The sequence below is a fragment of the Mytilus trossulus genome, unplaced genomic scaffold (assembly GCF_036588685.1).
Source record: "Mytilus trossulus isolate FHL-02 unplaced genomic scaffold, PNRI_Mtr1.1.1.hap1 h1tg000138l__unscaffolded, whole genome shotgun sequence".
NCBI lineage: Eukaryota > Metazoa > Mollusca > Bivalvia > Mytilida > Mytilidae > Mytilus > Mytilus trossulus.
This window is the reverse complement of record NW_026963302.1, coordinates 2950986-2972656: the sequence shown is the minus strand read 5'-3', so window position 1 is coordinate 2972656 and position 21671 is coordinate 2950986. Positions and strand designations below refer to the sequence as shown.

The 21671-nt window shown below is 31.7% G+C and overlaps 1 protein-coding gene across 1 annotated transcript; it reads left to right on the top strand.

The window, feature by feature from the left end:
* Nucleotides 1-1172: 1172 nt before the first annotated feature.
* LOC134700431 (E3 ubiquitin-protein ligase RNF213-like) lies at nt 1173-20894 on the top strand. The gene is made up of 5 exons (XM_063561824.1): nt 1173-1425; nt 6284-6912; nt 12978-13131; nt 13857-14074; nt 20706-20894. Exons 1-5 carry the CDS (start codon nt 1173-1175, stop codon nt 20892-20894), a joined length of 1443 nt encoding a protein of 480 aa, XP_063417894.1.
* Nucleotides 20895-21671: the final 777 nt, after the last annotated feature.

Here is a 21671-nt window from a genome sequence, read left to right as displayed (position 1 = left end):
ATCTGTAGGGCTGTATCTGTATAGTAGGACACCCAATTGCAGGATAAATGCCATTATGATATATTTCTATTATGATGTACTATATACGTTGAACCACAAACGCCAAATCATTCAATCGCGAAGTGGAATCAACTGTTTTGGATTCTTATAAATACTACATATAACTTTTGGACTAGTTTAAATCTCGGTATATTTCTGAAATTTATTCTCACATACTTTTGATTTTTTAACCCTGTATGCTAACATTGCCTATGTAAATTTTAAAATTATTTGTATGCACATTGAACGACAAATTTATGTGACGTATAAAAATTTCTGACATCAGACACTCAAATCAATCAACTTATTCGTAGATTGTAGATGTGTTTGTGTTCTGTTAGATTGTTTCTTTTAAAATTGTTATACGATGATGACTGATGTACCTATATTTAGACTATTTTATTTATTGAGTCTGTTTAATTAACGCATCAATGTAAATATAATGGAATTTATTGAGACTGTTATTAAAGTGAGAGGGTTAGCGCTATAGAACCAGGTTTAATCCACCATTTTCTACATTTGAAAATGCCTGTACCAAGTCAGGAATATGACAGTTCTTGACCATTCGGTTTTGATGGTTTTGTTATTTGATTTTGCCATGTGATTATGGACTTTCCGAATTGATTTTGCTCTGAGTTAAGTATTTTGGGGATTTTACTTTTTACGGACATAATTTTTTAAAAGTTGTCCTTGCGCTAAAGTGAAGTCAAAATTTACAAATTTGTAGTGATGGTAAGTGATTGCTTTATTCAAAAATCCTATCATTATTTACATAGATCGTGAAATTCGATGCAAAAAGTAGATTTCGTATCTACTGCCATCTTAGGCTGTGGGTAACTTAAGTTACCCACGGCCGTTTAAGCACAGTGAAACGTTATACAAAAGTGTAAAAATCTATTGAACTTAGAGAAGTTAATATAATTAATCCAAATATTTTTTTTTCTGAAAAGTATTGTAGAGTATAATTCGTATTGAACACAGAGATCAACGATTTAGATAAATGGATTTTTTAGCATACGTTTGCATTATTGTTTAATTTCTATTTCTTCGTACGGTGTGCATATATTATTTCAATAATCTTTGTAGGTAACACCAATTTCCGACGGGTGCTTAAAACTAAATGCAAGGAGCATATGCAAAAGTCAATTGCTGTTATGCAATCTGTTTGTCAAGAACTTATGACAGGAAATATCACACTACAAAATCTGAAGAATATTTTGTCTGCAGAAAGTAATTTCAAAAGCATAGTGAAAGAAATAAAAGATCTAAATGTGGATGTAGGTGCAGTTGAAGCATCAACTGAATTAAGACGAGAGCAGCTATTTGCCTTTGAATCTGATCAAGCAGCTGTACAACATTTTGTTTATATTTGTGAAAATTCTGGAGGTAAATTTAACGTACATAATAGTAGATAATGGTACATTTGATAATTTACATCTAAATAAAACAATTTGTTTTACTGTATTTCTTTCACATAGTGTTGTCATTGCGATATATCTTTTAACATTGTCATAAAGCGGTAGGTTATGTTAGACATTGAACAAATTTCAACCCAGCATTTTGTATTAGAATGTTCTGTTCCAAGTTAGAAATATGACAGCTGTTATCAAATAATTCGTTTGTGTTGCCGTTTGTTTTTGTTGTATTTCAATCTGTGTTCCTGTTTCTCCATTGTTTTCCATTTATATTTGATGTCTTCATCTCGGTTTTGTTGCTAACACGGATAATTTGTTTTTTTTTCTCTCAAACGATTTATGACTTTTGTACACCGGTATTGTACTATTGCTTTTATTGGACTTATGTTCATATAAAATTTCTCAATAAATTCAATATTTTACGGTGTGTGGTTAACCATCCACGTGGTTTATTCTGCTAAGCACTAAACGTGATCTATCCCAAATATGACTTTATTGCCTGGTATGAATTTTAATTGCTATACGTCTCGGTATTTATACATATAACATTATTTATTAATTATGTTTCTCTTATAAGTATGGTTGAATATTGTGTTATGTCTTATCGTTTGTGGTTTTAATTATATATGTTCGGTACATTTCACAAATATCTTATTTGTCATTATACATGTTATAGTTCAGTTATTTTCACTTTCCATGGATAAAGTACTACTATTGTGTTAATCCAAATAATTATGATGTCGTTACATTTCTGTTTAAAAAAACATTTCGAGACCGTCATAATCGTGATGATTATTTGAACTAGTATATTGTGTAAATTATTGTGAATTTTAAGATCTCGTTCCATATTATCATATGAATTTAAGGATAATATTTGATAATATTTAGGTCATATAAATACGTCAGTTTTTGAGTCGTTGGTCCATTCATGTGACGCTCAGTTTGTCATGTCCTGTTTTTAATTCATTTAAGAGATAATGTTTAACAATGCTATATAAGCTGGGGGTTTGGCTGGCAAGGTTCGAACCGGTTTTTTATGGGCATTATGTTTTCTGTTCAGCGCGTCCGTTTTGCTGCATATTTCTGACTTGCTGCAATTCAGTGTTTCAATTTCTTGTTGTTTTCCACTGTGTTCCCCCAGTTTAAGTTTGTAATCCGGATTTATTTTCTCTTAATCGATTGATGACCTTTGAACTGCGGTATACGACTGTTGCCTTTCTTTTGCTATTTTCTTACGACCTCAAAATGTTATAAATAAAGGCAACGTTAGTATACCGCTGTGCAAAACTCGTAAATCTATGGACAAAAAACAAAATGGGGGTAACAAACTAAAACTGAGGGAAACGTATTAAATATAAGAGAAAAACAACGACACAACATTAAAACGTAACTCACACAGAAACGGACTAAGCATTAGACAAAATCCGATGAGAACAACAAATATAACATTAAAACCAAATACATGAATTTGGGATAGAAAAGTACCGTGGCACGTCTTATAGTAATGTGAATTCACACTCAAATATAAGAGAAAACAAACGACACAACGAAAACAACGTTAAAATGTTACACACACAGAAACGAACTATGATATAACAATGGCCTTTTTCCTGACTTGGTACAGGACATTTTTAAAGATAAAAATGGTGGGTTGAACCTGGTTTTATGGCATGCCAAACCTTGCACTTTAATGGCAATGTTAAATATAACATTAAAACATTGAAATGACAACATAATATTGCAGGACTATTACAAATAAATAGGAGAACGTATTAGACAAAGGAACACATGATAAATAGATAACAAATGCATCAGGTTTTAAATTCAATACGCCAAAAACGCGCCTCGTCCACACAAGACTCATCAGTGACGCCCAGATATAAAAGATCTACATATATAACATATTTGCAAAAAGAATCAATTTAAATTGCCAACTGTTTCCTAGATATATATATTTCGTTAAACTTAGTGCATGCAAGGGCTTCAGTTGGATAATCATCCGTTGAACGATTTATCCTTTTTGAAGTTGTACAAATGGATAAAGGTGTTGGTTTGAGTAGTACGTGAACGTAAGTTTTGTATTATCAAAGAACGTTACAATGTATGTCTACTTTTTAACCGGATTTCTGTGTCAAAAATGTCAGTTATTGATTTGGGGATATACGGCGGATGGACGGTCTTTCGGGCGGGCGGCAGCAAATAAATATTAATAATTCCGGTTTGCTGTCGCTCTCACAGCATCTTGTTTAAAACTTAATCTAATGTTAAAAATTTATATGACTTTTTGTGTCACTTTAACATCACATTATTGTTGAAAACTTACATAAAATGGATATCTGTGAAATGACAATATAAACTCTTGAATTGTATGCGTCCGATGCGCTTTTAACTCAAATGTTAATTAAGTAAATCCTGGGGGTAATAAGGTGCATCATTTCAATTTAGTTCATGAGAAATTGCATATAGATGCCAAAAAATCATTGTAATTTCGAAAATGTATTGACGTTACGCACGATATTGCGTCCCAATTGGTAACGTCAAAATTTGACGTTTTACGTCGGTAATCGGTATACTTTGTTCGTTTTGTTTGTAATCATTTTTGATCGATATTGATACTTCAAAGTCTTGAATATGTATGAAATATTTGCTACTGGTAGATACGCAAGCAAATGAAATTTTCGGACTTCTGATTCGGCTTGTGTTGTATTTTTCTTTATATTTATTGTAACTTTTATTTTTTGGCTCTTTTCTTTTCAGTTTCTTTATCTCTTTACAATATTTAATTCTCTCTGTCTCGGATTTGAAATTCTTCTGTTCTGTAATTAATATTTTACCTATTTATTGACAAATTACCATCTGGTTTTTTTTTCATTTTAGATAATTATTCATTTTCTATTTGATTATAACTTCTTTTATATATTGCAGTTCTTATCGTGGTTTCTATGATTCTATCTATTTTCGAAATTTATAATTTGGTTATTTTGTTTTGTCCTCTGATCTTAAAACATGAAATCGAACCGTACTTGTTATTTAAAAACAATGAAATATCGTTCATATATCATATGATAATACGAACTGCTTTCAAATTCGATGGCCTAGGAGGATGATTGGCCTATCTAGTTCATATAAAGTGATAAAAAGCATGGTAATTTTAAGATACGCTCGTGGCGAGATTTGTTCGACTCCGATCCTAATCGACAGTTATTGCAACTATATTAACTTAAGGTCGCCTGATGTCCGACTTCTCCTACCTTTGATGACAGGTCAATAAAATACAACAAATGTCGCTTATACATGTAGTGGTGTTTAACACCAAAACAAAGAACAAACTTTTAGAAATAATTTGAAAACACATATATGTATAGCGTCCCGAATCGAAAACGTTCAAAACGTAAGAAAATTGCTCAGTGGACAAACTTGCAAGACATTTGATTTGTTAAAAAAAGAAGTCATTTCGACTTAACAGCTTATCAAAAAGTATGTTATCGTATTGTGGGGTGAAAGCACAATTACGAAAAAGCACTGTTTTATATGCTACAAATTGAATATTTGATATCATGACGTTGAAACTGACAGTGTTTTTGTAAAAAGCGGCGAAATTAGACATTGGACAATCTTGCAAGACATTTTCCCGAAGCCAATGCGTTTTTATTTGTGGTGCGAGTGCTGTAAAAATCCGGATTTGAAATGGTCTATCTAAGCACATTTGTAGGAATAATTCATGAAAACAAAATTTTATATCATCTGATATTTTAAAAAGCGATAAATTTTGATAACTTACCATTTTCAGAAACCTGACCATGGCGAGGATTATTCATTTTTGAAAAAAATCAGCTTTAACCGTTCGATCAACACAAAAAACAGCAATGGCGTCATAAATTATATTAGACGTTTATCATTCATGCGAATTTTCGTGGATTTTAAACTTTTTATTAGACCACAAAAATTCCCGCAAAAGTTATTATGCTAAGAATTTGTTACGTCTGACACGCATATTTTTGACGTTTTGGTAATATTTGTATCATTATTTGAAACAATTATGAAAAGTTAAAGAATATTTTTTTTAATTTTTGGAAACAGTAATACCTGCCTAATCTATAGATATAAATTTCATAAAGCTGAACTATTTAGTTTTCATAGAAGAGCTATTTATCAAATTGCTCTGTCGCATTTCACGGCATTGACACAATAACGTGCTTAACGTCATTATAAATAGCTATCTTTAAGACTTATATTTTAATGAGAATGAGAATGATAGAACCATACAAAGAAAGTAAAATCTCAAAAATACTGAGCTCTGAGGAAAATTCAAAAAAGAAAGTCCTTAATCAAATGTCTTAGTTTTTCGAAAAATTAAAACTTTTGTAACAGGAAATTTTTAAAATGACAATATAATTTATATTCATGTCTTAAGTATTGTAAATTTATTTTAGTGTATGGTCAAGCAAATCAAAGAAGTTTTAATTAATATTATCATAATTTATTATTATTATTATTATTATTATTATTATTATTATTATTATTATTATTATTATTATTATTAGATAAAAGTATGAATATTTCTGTTACATTTTTGCTAAGTGCTATTGTCTAACGCCAATATATTTTATTAACAAAGACCTTGATATTAAATGTAATAAACTCAGAATCAGTATATGCTTTTTTTTCTCATTATGTTTGACCATATATAAATACCCAGTCGTCTTCGTATTTAGAAAAGGAAGACCTTATCTTTTTCAGACATTTTTCTATGTTTTGAAATCAATGAGAATAACATTAAGCATATGTAAAAGTACTTTTCTAAAAAAGCATGTATGTATGTTTTATAGGAAACAGTGGAGTATTAACAGAAAGACTCAAGCGCTTTGAAAATATGGCAACTGTTCAGATGAAAGACATATGCGTTGAGACAAAGATAGTAATGTTTCAATCTAAATGTTATGGTGTGCACATGGTTCAACAAGATCAGTATGGAGTGTTACCATCACATATGCCTATCATTACTGCGTTTGGATTTAGCAAAGAGCAGATGCGTGAATTAAAACTTATAATAGACTACACTAAAGGAGGATCATTTGTTAATCTTTTAACAAAACAAGGAAAAAATCTTGAAAAGTCAAAAAATAGAAAATTAAGTGTGAATGAAGTGTTGACAGATGTTTGGGAACCCGCAAAAAAGCAATGGCAAAATCTGTACACAAAACTAAAAAAAGGAGAAATGCTTTTCTCAGAATTTGAAAAGAATTACTTAACAGAAGATTTGAATGAGCTGCATGTAGAACTTTCCCAGTTTAACAAAAACCCAACAAATATCAGTTGGATAGATGAACGAATACATCAGTTTAAACAGTACAAAACCATTTGCGCATGTTCAAAAGGTGCAAAAGCTATCCTTAATCTAGTTGCTGAATACAACCTGAAAGGAAGTTTTAGACAGATAAAGGAGATAGATTGTTTAGTGAGTATAATTTTGTATTATTATTTATTTTTCGGAAAGGGTGTTTGTTTATCTGGTATTTAGGTTATCTATGTTGTGCTCTGTGTACTCTTGTTTGTCTTTTTGTAGCTTTGCATTTGGTTGTCGAAATTTCTTTAATAATTTTGAATAGAAAATTTCCCAAAGACTTCCTTTACCTGCGTTTATCAATAAAATTGAGAACGTAAATGGGGAATTAGCCTAGTCAATCTAGCTCTAAAATCACTCAACCTCCAACTAATTGCAACACAAGCTTTTTTTAGTGAAAATTATAATATAGACTTGTACTAACAACATACTAAAACTATACATTGATTTGATTTGCGGAAAAGGTTATTTTGGGTGAAATATGTGGTTTTTAGAGAAAAAATGCTGAAAACTGGAAAAGAAGAAAATTATTATTTAGACCTTGGCTTGACTTGGGATAAGTGTAATAATGTGACTTGGAGAAAAACATGTTGTTTGAGAACTCAACCCTCCCATAGTTTCTCTAGACAATGTAAAATAAATAAACACACAGTAAAACTCACTTTTAAAGAAGTGCATTTTGTGGAAGTTTGAAATTGTTATCTTATGTAACTTTTATGTATTTATAGTAATTAAATATGTATAGCTATAATAAACCAAAAATTAGATTGTGTTAAAAATAACTGTGAATCAGTTTGGTTACTGCCTTTGATTTTGTCATGTTAATTGCTGGAAGAGATATTGTTCTAGTGTCATTGCATCGTCATTGATTGTAGTCCTTTTTGTGTATTTTTTCCATCAGCTACTTTTTCAACATTTGAATTGCTTAAAGTCACAGTTAAACACAGACCATTTTTGCTTAACAAGCTCTATTAATATCCAGGTTTAATTTCAGATATGCAAGCTTTTTAATTTTTTGGAACATACACTAGTTCACTGAGTTAGCATGAAATGTAGAAATTGTTTAAGGCAATTTCAAGAGAAGCTTTGTCAATATGATTTATAAGTTTACCTCAAGAGCTTAAATTTAATTAGCAATTGTACCAAAGTTGTCAAATTTTAGAAGTTGAAAATGAGACTGTTGAATGAATTGATGGGATCACTTCCTGGAGTGTTAATAGAAACAGCGCATTGGCAGATCCAAGAAGGTGGGGGGTCCGGGGTTGGAATCCCCCCTTTTTTTGGTCGATCAATGCATTTAAATGGGGACATATAGTTGGAACCCCCCTTTGTCCTATGTTGGAACTTGTGACCCCCCTTTTTTAAATGGGTGTATCCACCCCTGTAGCGCCTTTAGTGTGTACCCTGTAAACCTGTATGTGGTGGTCTCAAACATTAATCAAAGGATAATGACAAAGAACTAACATGGGTTGTCTGCTGTATGAAATATTATGGTCAAAGATATATATACATATAAAGAAAAGCATTAATTACCAAGTTCCTTCTTTATTATATCTCATTGAATTAATTTAATAAAAGGAAATCAGCTTTAACATAAGAACTGTAAAAATGTGGGCAACTTATGTCCAAAGATAGTCCTGTCTAATCTGAAATTTTTGTTAGTTGTTTAAGGTTGCTTTCTAATTGACTTTAAAAACCTCAAATCTCTCTTTGTTCATAATTTTACTATATTACTCATTTGAACGAAACTAAAAAAATATTTAAATAAAATACACCTAATGCCTAAAGAATATAAATGTTTAGCTTTTAAGGTGCACTAAACTTTTTCAGTGATCTCTTGGTAATATGTTTGAAACCATGATTTATTGTAAAATCTCCCTATTCTAAAAAAATAAGATGTTGTATGATTGGCAATGACAAAAATGTCCACAATAGATAACAATGATGAGGGTGTGGATGTTAACAACTAAAATATCTCATGGTTAAAATATATTACTGTTAAGACAATGAATGGAAAACAAATATGACAGACAGCAAACAATAACCACCATGTACTAAAGGGCCACTTACTTGTGCTAATCATATTCATAGTGTGCACAGTTAACCATGTTCGAGCATGCACTCAACCCTCCCATAATAAGGAACAGTTGTGAAAAAGCAACCAACATAAGTGCAAATTGTAAAACTCAGTTGGAAAGGGCTCAACTCAAAAAGGTCAACACAGAGTATATACTAAACCAATTAACAAAATGGCACTGACTTCAAAGAGCTAGGTCAAAGCTAATTACAGTTGATGAATAAATACTCTTGACACCGACTAAAATATAAATCTGTACACATTCGATTAGAAACCAGTGAAAAGTGGGTTCAGTGTTATTATTATATATTATACTGATGTTTTGGGAGGCAACATTCCTGGTATGGAACTTGCGCCCTTGTGAGTTTAGTGTTACAACCAAAGCTCTATTTATATAGTGTGTAAGTACTGAGATCGTTGCTAATTACATGAGTAGTTTTTTATTTGCTTCAGTAGCCTGGAATTTTCATTCTAACATACAATGATTTAACACTCATCATTCTTTATTTTCTGAAAATCATCGTTCCATTCTAAATCTCAACATGTGTTTCTTTTAAAACATGTAAAAGTTGTGGTAAAAAATAAATTAAAAACTTAGAATTTCAAAAAATTAGTCTTGCAAAAGAAATCAATTTTTAATGGCCAAACACATATGTTTCGAGAACACCTACCCCAAGTAAAATTAACTTAAACATAGGGGTGGATTTCTTTCAAAAACCTAGTAAGTTGTGACTATGTTGGTTAATCTAACTCAGAATAGTTTTCTGTTATAGGTGACCATAGGTTACATACCATCACTACTGTGGATAATTAGATCTTCGAATTGTAAAATAGCAGAACACAATCTCGGTCTATATCTTTATTTGAATATACAAATTTTTAGACGGGAAAGTGATCCACTTGTAATATTATTCTTTTGAATTGATATAATTATGCATTGTATTGTAATGCTTGAACTGATTTAAAAAATAAAGAACATTTTTTGGATAAATTATTTTTTTTCAATTTTGGCAAATAAGGGGAAGTAACTCATATTACCTTATTTATACCACAAAATATTTTCGTGAATAAAACCACTTTCCGCAAAATATATTTTTGTATAGTTTTAGTATGTTGTTCACATATAGTAACAGACTTGTTTTTCAGAGAAAAACCTTGTGTTGCAATTAGTTGCAGGTTGTTCACTAAATTGACTAGACTAAATGTATTAAAGAAACAACAACCCGACCATAGAAAAAAAACAGGTCTTCAATGTAACGAGAACTTCCCGCACCCGGAGGCGTCCTTTAGCTGGCCCGTAAATGAATATATACTAGTTCAGTGATAAATACTAATTTCCAATTTGTACACAATAAACTAAAATCAAAATAATACAAGACTAACAAAGACCAGAGGCTCCTGACTTGGGACAGGCGCAAAAAAAGCGGCTGGGTTAAACATGTTTATGAGATCTCAATCCTCCCCCTATACCTCTAGCCAATGTAGAAAAGTAAACGCATAAGAATACGTACATTTAAAATTCAATTCAAGAGAAACTATTTTCCTCTATCGTAATTGCTATATAACTGAAATGAATAGCATTAAGGACTCAGAAGGTTGATAACGCTGTACAGGAAACCAATTCGTATACCTGATCATTATGTATAGAGTATCTCAAACGTAATTTCTTTCTTATATTATATTTCAAATATTGTTTCAAATGTTTCATTCTTAATTATTTTGGAAGTGACATATACCTTTCGAACTTCTTGATTCAGAACACAAACTCATACTAATACACTTTTACGTCATTTTAATAAATTTCCTGTTTACAAAACTTTGAATATTTCAAAAAACTAAGGATGTTCTTATCCCAGGCATAGATTACCTTAGCCGTATTTGGCACAACTTTTTAGAATTTCGGATCATCAAGGATCTTCAACTTTGTACTTGTTTGGCTTTATAAATATATTGATATGAGCGTCACTGATGAGTCTGATGGAGACTAAACACGCTTCTGTCGTACTAAATTATAATCCTGGTACCTTTGATAACTTTTTATACCACTCGGTCGATGCCACTGCTGGGGTATCACCAGCCAATGATATGGTCATTTTTATAAATTTCCTGTTTTCAAAAAACTAAGGATGTTCTTATCCCAGGCATAGATTACATAAGCCGTAGTTAGCACAACTTTTTGAAATTTTGGATCCTCAATGCTCTTCAACTTTGTACTTGTTTGGCTTTATAAATATTTTGATATGAGCGTCACTGATGAGTCTTATGTAGACGAAACGCGCGTCTAGCGTACTAACTTATAATCCTGGTACTTTTGATAACTATTTACACCACTGGATCGATGCCACTGCTGGTGGACGTTTCGTTCCCGAGGGTATCACCAGCCCAGTAGTCAACACTTCGGTTTTGACATGAATATCAATAATATGGTTATTTTTATAGATTTCCTGTTTTCAAAACTTTGAATTTAAAAAAATAGATAAGGATGTTCTTATCCCAGGCATAAATTACCTTAGCCGTAGTTGGCACAACTTTTTGGAATTTTGGATCCTCAATGTTCTTCAATTTTGTATTTGTTTGGCTGGATAAATATTTTGATATGAGCGTCACTGACGAGTTTTTTGTAGACGAAACGCGCGTCTGGCGTACTAAATTATAATCCTGATACCTTTTATAACTATTTACGTATGAAACAAAATTGAAAATGGAAATGTGGAATGTGTCAAAGAGACAACAACCCGACCAAATAAAAAAACAACAGCAGAAGGTCACCAACAGGTCTCCAATGTAGCGAGAAATTCCCGCACCCGGAGGCGTCCTTCATCTGGCCCCTAAACAAATATATACTAGTTCAGTGATAATGAACGCCATACTAATTTCCAAATTGTACACAAGAAACTAAAATTAAAACATTACAAGACTAACAAAGGCCAGAGGCTCCTGACTTGGGACAGGCGCAAAAATGCGGCGGGGTTAAACATGTTTGTGAGATCTCAACCCTCCCCCTATACCTCTAACCAATGTAGAAAAGTAAACGCATAACAATGGTTAGATGAATTATTTAACAATGATAGGAATTTTGACATTTAAAATAGGGGCTTTTCATCAAACTCAAAACTGATTTTGAGCCAATTTATAATGCATACAGATTAAGAGTAGCGGTGGCTTATGCCTTGATTGTTTTGTTTGTATTTATGTTTGCTCAAGCGTTGTAATAAAGATTGAAATATGAAAACAAAAATAAAGACTTAAGTGGAGATAAACTTGTATATAGTATTATCGCTATTTTGTGCATTTTTCCTTTGATCTTTTTTGTGATAATTTTCATATCATGCTTCTCGCTTGAGATGGAAAAATTATCGCTAGAAACTGAGGAGACCACGTGGCGTTGCTAAAGAAATTGACATTGAAATTGACAACGTCGTCATAGGTAAAAAAGCGATAAACAGATTATCATTGGTCATCTCAACTCGATTACTTTTCTCACTTTCGCTGTTCCAGCTCAAGCGATAAAATCAATCTCGTTGAGATGATCAACGATAATCTATAAGTATTGAAATTTGATCGGACATTATCAAATAATCAACTTTACCTATATGCAGGTTTCACTCCGCCCACTTGGTTGCAGATGTCATCTCAATTACAATTACAAACAAACATTAATACAAACAAACCAAGCAAGGCAAATAAACTAGTATTACTGTGCATGCATAAGAAATCGGCTATAAATTTTAAACTATGATTGTTAAATTTTTCATTGGCAGTCTTTTCTATAACATGATCTCCGTTTTGTGCTTTCTTTGGAACATAGAGCAACAATAAATAGTCATCGAGATTATATTACTTTAAATGATCTTAAATTTGCAGATAAAAAGATTTGGTAAAAAATAAGACGAATATCTCGAATAACAAACGTATGTGAATGATGAACAGACAAGCAACAGTCACAATTCACCATCCTTGTCAACCCGCATACATATATTTCTTATGCAAGTGTTGGTGGAATGCTGCATAATGTGTGTACAAAACTTGATCCCTACATATCAGTATATGAGTTAAAAGTTCGAATTGTTAACAATAGTGGTTTTCTTATTGTTTCATTTAGGCAAGAAATGCTGATACTACAATGGCCACTTTGGACAAACAAATGTTAAGAATGTGTACCTTTGTGAGAGAAATTAGTACGAAGAGGGCAAACTGTCTAGCCATTTTTACTAGATGTAAAGACTTAATTATGTGGCTGAGAGAATCGATTCATAGTAAGTTCTGAAAATATTTGATTAACAATTTATAAAATTGTATAGATGTCAAGTGAAGAATTTAACATGGAGAAAAATGTTTATTTTTACAAAAATACACATTTGCAGTAACTCCCTTTTTAATCATTAAAGCGCTTGTGTCTCAAAAGTTTAAAAGGTATAGAAATGCAATTCACATTAAGCTCTGAAGTGATGTATTAAAGCATGTTTAGTGTTCCTTATGAAACAAAAATAACACTTTATAAATGTAGTTTACTAATAAATAGCCTGAAGCGTTTTTCTGAACACCTTCATCGGGAACTTTCAAACAAAAAAAATTGAAAGACAATGTGTTTAACTATTACTAGTTATACTTAATTACTTAGGTAGTTGTACGACCAAAAGAATACAAAAACTATAATCTGGAAATGAACATTCAATAGGTGTTTATAAGCTACGAATGCTACCCATATAGACAAACAAGAAAGATAATATCAATACTAGAATATAAAATTGAGAATGGAAATAGGAAATGTGTTAAAGAGACAACAACCCGACCATAGAGCAGACAACGGTCTAAGGCCACCAATGGGTCTTCCCTACAGCTGGAAACTCCCGCACCCGATGTCGTCCTTCAGCTGACCCTTAAACAAATATGTATACTAGTTCAGTGATGATGGGCGTCATACTAAACTCCGAATTATAAGAAACTAAAATTAAAACTATTATGTTATTTTTACATTTAGCAATGAAAGATTGGAATACTTTCATCGAACTAGCAAGCATGTCAAGCCGTCAAGGGGATTTAGCTATTGCTCGAGTTCACAGTCTGCATGCATCAGTAACAGGATACGGACCACTGCTATTTAACTATGACGAAAACTGTGATGAAAATGTTTTCCTTGACAAATGCAATCAAATATGGAGAGTTATGGAAACAGACCCAAAACTTCCAAGCAAACTGGTATGATTATGTCAATTACTATGAAACTATTTATTATGACACAAAAGACCATGACTTTCTTATCCTACAAAGGGCGAGAAAACCTATATAAAAATCCTATATATCGACATTTCTGAAAACTTACCCCTGTTTTATGTGCTGCTCCTCAAACACATTTATTCGGTGTGACTGTGCGTCCTGCAGACACTTCAGTATACTATCGTCACTTGTCATTATTTAGTTGTCCGAGGAATACATGTAGTTTGATAAGGAAAATAAAACGTTTTAACGATCTTCAAATCCTCTGATTTCGAATTACATAAAAGAAGCACAGTTGGTTCCCATGAGATTGTCGATTGTTTGTTGAAAATACGTCCCCCAAACTAATTTAAAACAAGAGTGCACACGCTGAAATGTCTCGCCTTCCTTACTAATCATTGATATTATGTTGATAGACTTAAATATAAAGCTTTATTTCAACTGTCACATAAACTCATCATTAACCAAGAAAACAAAACATTGATCGATGAACCATGAAAATGAGGTCAAGGTCAGATGAACCATGCCAGACAGACATGTAAAGCTAACAATTCTTCAATACAACAAATACAGTTGACTTATTGCTTATAAATTAAGAAAAACAGACCAAAACACAAACACTTAACACTTAGCAATGGACCGTGAAAATGAGGTCAAGGTCAAATAAAACGTGCGTAACAGACATTTAGATCATAAAATATTTCCACACACCAAACATAGTTGACATAATGCATAAAGAATTAGAAAAATAGACCAAAACTCAAAAACTTAACTTTGACCACTGAACCATGAAAATGAGGTCAAGGTCAGATGACACCTGTCAGTTAGACATGTACACCTTACAATCATTCCATACACCAAATATAGTAGACCTATTGCATATAATATAAGAAAAACAGACCAAAACACAAAAACTTAACTATAACCAATGAACCTTGAAAATGATGTCAATTTTATTTTGGATAAGATACATATAGCAACCTGTAAAAAAATCTTGCTCCCGGAGGGACACATGAATACAAAAATATACCTGAACATTTTTTTGAGAAATTGAACATAAACATAATTGGTATTTATTTCATAAAAATCGGTCATATAATAATTCAGCAATATTTCTTTTTATAAGGATTTTAGTTGAAATATTTTTTTTTAGATTGACTCATTTTTGTCCAATATTTGTATGTGTCTGTGCGAGTTTTTAGACTTTTTATCTATCTTTTAGCACTGATGGTGTTATTTTACAAATACGTATTTATTTAATTCTTTAAAAATTATAAGACCATTGTACCTCAGATTCTAATTGGTTTCTAATCTATAAAGGTGTTTTAGATTTGCGTAAAAACTTTTGTCCATAAGATATTATCCCTCGGCCCATCCCTCCTTTCCCCCTATGTCTATAAAGGGTATTCCTTATTTTTGTGTGTTTTCCAAATTGAGTGTTATTTTGATTCAGCAGAACATTTGGAATGAACATTTCCCAGCATAATTTTAACTGCCTAAACAGTTCGTAAAAAGTGTGCATTTGTATAAAAGACGCCACTGTGCAGAAACGTCAAAAAGACGCCCTTGAACATAATGACTGGACATAGGACATGCTTTCCGAAAAAAATTGTAAGGTCATCATGTTTTTGAAAACACCCGACTCATTTAGCCATTTGTATGAACTTATAGTTTGTATCTTATAAATATGTTAGTTTTGTATTATAAATGCACATTTAGTATTTATACAACATGTTTCACATAAGGAATGTACAAAATTTACGTTTGGACATAGTGGCTAGACATTCATTTTTTTTTAAATTCTGCTTTAAGAAGGTTTTTTTTTTACATTTGAAACTTTGAAAATAATGATCTTTTTAAGAACTTTCTATTGAGTATAGTTTTAATATGATTTTACTTCTTTATAGGGATAATAATAAAACTGAAATGTTGATAAACTTTCCTCATAACACATTAAGACAGATTCCTCTGCTGAATATTTCGTTGGAGGCTTGCTTCAAATTTCAGCCAATACCCCAAAACGTAAATCTAGTAGGAAGCTTATATACTAAATTTTGTATGTGCAAAATAACAAAGGAACATAGAAAAATGCATTTTATTTAAATTGAAAACTTACGCCGGACATGCAATTTTAACGTAAAAGTAAGATTTGCGTGTTCAATAAAATAAATGTATGGTGCAAAAATTTATAGAATTAACTTAAAATAAGAAAAACATGTTCGGACCGTTATGTAGATATATGGATGTTGGTGATTTTATTTTGTATAGGCAAATGGTTGCTGATCTTAAATCATATAATAACGTAATTTTAATCCGAACGCATTACCGTGCGTAACGTAAGGGTACCCAAATTGCACCGAGTACCCAAATTGCACCTATTTAGAAAAAATAGCAATGGAAATCTTACAAGATTTCCTGGAGACTATACAATTTGTATTTTTATGATTTGATACTATGCAAGTCTTTCAACATAGGTTAACATATTTAGATATACACAAAACGTTCACATTATTTATCAACAGATGGACTGTTTACTGAAAAAGCAAAATGTACGAAAACGTCATCATGCGACGTCATCAAAACGTCATCTTTTTAAAATGAGCAAATACAATATATTATAAGTATCCATTTCGTAAAATATGAAGAGTAAGCATAGACTAATATCTAATTGTACGAAATATTTGAAGAAATTAAACAAAAGTTCGGTTATTAGACTTTTGACGATGTGAATTTAAGCAGGGATGCAATTTGGGTACTCCTCATTACAGAATCATGGATAGTTTGGAGGTTGATTCAATCCAATTTTTTTATGACTCAATATGGATTAAAAATTAAAATTGGTGTACCTATACAATAAAGAAGGATAGGGCTTCAAAATAAACACATTAAGAACATTTATTTTTTTATCATAAAAAAACGTAGGTGAAAAAACTGACAAAATAGGTGCAATTTGGGTACCGTCACGTTAACGTCAAGAGAGAATTAATTTAACATTACAAAAAATCTTAACTTTTTTTTCAAGTAGTCACTGAACCATGAAAATGAGGTCAAGGACATTGGACATGTGACTGATGGAAAGTTCGTCATACGAGTCATCTATATACAAAGTATAAAGCATCCAGGTCTTCTACCTTTTAAAATATTAAGCTTTTAAGAAGTAAGCTAACGCCGCCGGATCACTATCCCTATGTCGAGCTTTCTGCAACAAAAGTTGCAGGCTCGACAAAAACTAAAACGAAGTGGAAGTTCTATTTTGTCGATTCTTACTTTAACCGTTCAGAACTTATGCCTTTGATAGCAAGATAAGCATACACCTTTTCGCTATTCCTGGCTGACCCGTGAATCCGTACTGCTTGAACTATTGACGTAATACAGTAATCACTTTTCCATTGTAGCGTCAAATATTTTGTATTATGACGTCAAAATTTTAATGGAACATGTGTGATTTCCAGTATTGGTGGAAAATAGCAATAAGGTGTATATAAGTGGCACTAAATGTTGTTTCTGTGCAATAACTTATGCATCGACCAGGCCAACCAAGGCTTTTCAAATTCTTGCATGATGCTACATGTAGTTCAATATCGACGCTTTTTAAATAAGACAAGACCGTGGTATGTTAAAATAAATCAATCTCTTTCATACTACCTGCCTTTTTAGGTTCATTTCGTTTGAATTCAATCTAAGGGTCACTCAAAGTATAAGTTAATATGCGCATATCGAACTAAGTAAGAAGTTTGAGAACTTTAGAAATGAGCCAGTGTTTTACAGAGAATATATATCTTTCGAATATTATCAGATATTGACAATAATTAAACAACGTTCAAATGATATGTGTGTGTGTCTTTATGAAGTTGTAGAAGAAATTAAGAAATTGTGATTGATACATGCAGTTAGGAAAATCTTTTCAATGAGAGGATCACAGTTGGTTCCCGTCAGTAAACCATAATGCTCCTGTATTATTCATTAAAAGATTTTATTTACAGCTGTAGGATTACAATACACACATGCTTATGTTTCATGCAAACAGTGTATTAATCTTATATATATACTAGAACACACCCGTGATATCGCGGGTCCGTGACTGAATTCAAGTATATAACTATGCGCAAGCCTTATTTTAGTATTAGTATTGTCATCTGATAAAGTCATGCCGATTATAAGATACACAGTTTTCCGTCTGCTTTCAAATCTTTCTGTTTGAACTCGTCGAACTGAAACTGATCAATTATTGGTAATATTAATTATTTGGAAAACAAAAGGTCCTGGAATGGAGTATTTTTTAATCAACAGCATTGTCCTATATTACTTAGTAGTTATAAATAAAGTTGAATTCTTTGATTCGCTGTTTTACGTCATGCCCTCTAAAAAATTGTACCTATACGCCTTATTTTTAGTCCAGATTTTTAGTATTCGTATTGTTATCTTAGAAAGTCTTACTGATTAAAATACTACAATAGGTAACAATTTGACAATTTAGAAGTGCCAACGCTGTGATTATGACCCGTGTATATAGCATATTAATCCTGAATACACCGTTTGTTGGTGCGCCTGTCAGATGCGGAACGTACAGATAAGGTAATAGGTAACAGGTGAATATACTATTGGTATCAGTATCGGACTCGACCCAGAACTTCTTAATTATTGCCAATATTAATTACGTGGAAAACAAAAGGGCCTGGAGTGGTGTAATTTTTAATCCACACCTTTGTACTATATTAGTTATATCATGGAAGTATTATATATAATACTTCCATGGTTATATATAAAGTTGAATTCTTTGATTCGTCGTTTTTACGTGATGACGGCTGACAAATTGGACCTCGTAATTTTAGTATTATAGATATATATCCTATTAACTTAAGATTCATGCTTGAATAAATACCAAACAGATATAAATGAATAATTAGTTTAATTGGCAAAATAAAGGTCACAGCTCACAAATTATTCAAACATCAATCAAACATTAATAAAGATGAAACATAAGCATGATCATGAATCACAAATGATCCAAATTAACACATTAGCATGGATCACTGTATACATTTAGGAATTTTGGATCTTAATGCTCTTCAACTTCGTACTTTCTTTTTGTTTTGTCTTACTCTTTTGGATTTGAGCGTCACTGATTAGTCTTTTGTAGACGAAATGCGCGTCTGGCGTATATATAAAATTTAGTCCTAGTATATATCTATGATGAGTTTATTTACAACTGGGTCGATGCCACTGCTGGTGGAGATTTATTTCCCCGAGGGTATCACAAGCCAAGTAGTCAGCACTTTTTGTGCTGACATGAATTATCATTGATATTGTTAATATATTTATAAATTAACTGTTTACAAAATTTTGATTATTTTGAAATATTTAGGTTTTTTATCTCAGGAATAGATAACCTTAGCTGTATTTGGCGAAACATTTAGGAATTTTGGATCTCAATGCTCTTCAACTTTGTATTTTATTTGGCTTATCTAACTTTTTTTTGGATTCGAGCGTCACTGATGAGTCTTTTAAAGACGAAACGCGCGTCTGGCGTATATTTAAAATTTAGTCCTGGTATCTATCTATGATCAGTTTAATCGATCAGTTATAATATTAGAATGGATCACGTTTGATCAATTATAAAATTAGCATGGATAAAGAATGATTAATTAGAACTGTCTCGGAATATAAATGTTCCACCGTAATATAAGTTCCAAAAGGAAAATATATTCTGGAATATTATTTCCACAGGAATAAATATTACAGTATATGTTTCTAACGGAATAAATGGTATAATATATTTGTTCCAACAGGAATAGATATTATGAAAAAGTCATCTGTACAAAAAGAACACTTTATCATTACTGTCCAATACTGACATGACTTTAAAAAAAATACTGGCCCTGGGAACAGAAGCCGTCAGTAACGGATATTAGTGCCCATCATATATGTGAACATGGTGCAAGATTGTTGTGTCACTTTCCCGCCAATTTTCCTCAGATAGTCCTTCAAGAAATTAGTTGATAATTAATCGAATGAAAAGTACATTGAACCACCGCTTCTGTGTCAAAATATTTCAACATTTGTCTATTATTTAAGGTGAACAAAGTTCAATTATAGAATCACGATCAAAATTTGAACGGAATATAGCGAATAAAATCTCTTCTTGCGTCATCTTGGAACTTCTACACTTGGTGAGCCATGACGAATCTTCATACAACATTGGGTGCAAGGGAATAATATATATCCACAAAACCTGAAAAATAAATCAAAACAGCAGCAGTATATCGACAAACTACACGTTTTGAAATCAACAGGTGGGAGGATGGGTTTTTCTTAAGTTACATAGAAATATATTAATACATAACCCAGAATTTACTCTGACGAAAAATGTCTGCCTTTTCTTCTTAAATCTCTGAACGCCAATACAGGCGAAATATTGAAGTCACAGGATAGATTGAATTGTTAACATTAAAATCCCATCACAACTAAGAGTTTGTATCTAAAAACATTGATGAATTTAATAGCGTTTTTAACCTCTATGTTTCTCTTTATAAAATCGAGGCTGAAAACGGTAAGTGTGACTAACAGACAACGACTCGACAATGGCTACATTCATGTCTTTGTCTTATTTTAGCTTGGAACATATAAAAGTCTGGAGTGGCTGAAATCAGTTAAAAAAGCGCATGGATCTCTTGAGGTTGATGTTCTGTCTCAGGCAGAAAAACTCAATGCTAAAGGTGTTTATAAAATTGGATACACTGGTGGCAACAAACGGCTCAAGAAACTGGTATATTTTGATAAAATACAAATTAACGTTAGATAAGTTTATAAGTTTGGTGCGTCCAAAACGCGTTTCGTTATTCATCCTGAAAACTCAAAACCAAATCTTTGAAAGACAAGGTTGCATGTATAAATACTTGCATGGTTGAGGAGATGTTTCGTAAAAAAAAACCAGTAGAATAACAAAATATACTGAACATCGAGGAAAATTAAATACGGAAAGTCCCAACTCAAATGGCAAAATCAAAGCTTAAACAAATCAAACGAATGCAGAACAACTAATATATTCTTGATTTGGTAGAGCAATTTTCTAGTGTTTCTAGTCTAGTCTACATAACAAAATACAAAATAGGTAAAAATGTCAATATTTGGTTATAGCAGTCAACATTGTGTTATAATCTTAATCACAATAAAAACAAACAAATATCAACTATCTGTGTGTACAAACTGGATCGAGGGAGCAAAAGTTTGAGAGAGCGATCATATAGTGCAAATCCGAAGAACTATAAGTCTATTTGGAGTGGCATGATGAATAAAAAAATAAACGATTTGTCGCGAATATCAGATCTCAATATCTTAATTATCATTATATGTAAGCATTTTTGTTATTCTCGTTGTGTTATTTTAAATTTTAATTATGAAATTTCTTATACTCATTTGTATTCCTTGAATTTTTTAATGCACGCCGTCAGCTATACCTATTTTAAATATTCTTTTTAATTTATAGCTCTTCTTCTATAACAAAAAATTTTATTGAATACATTATTGACAGCTTTAGTCAATCGAAATTATATGATTATGAGATGGTTTATCTAAAAAT

Bases quoted from the DNA above. Each gene is read 5' to 3' on its own strand.
- LOC134700431 (XM_063561824.1), top strand. From the start codon at position 1,173: ATGCAAAAGTCAATTGCTGTTATGCAATCTGTTTGTCAAGAACTTATG. The intron at 6,913-12,977 runs GTGAGTATAATT...TGTTTCATTTAG, and splicing joins TAAAGGAGATAGATTGTTTA to GCAAGAAATGCTGATACTAC. The intron at 13,132-13,856 runs GTAAGTTCTGAA...TTTTACATTTAG, and splicing joins GCTGAGAGAATCGATTCATA to CAATGAAAGATTGGAATACT.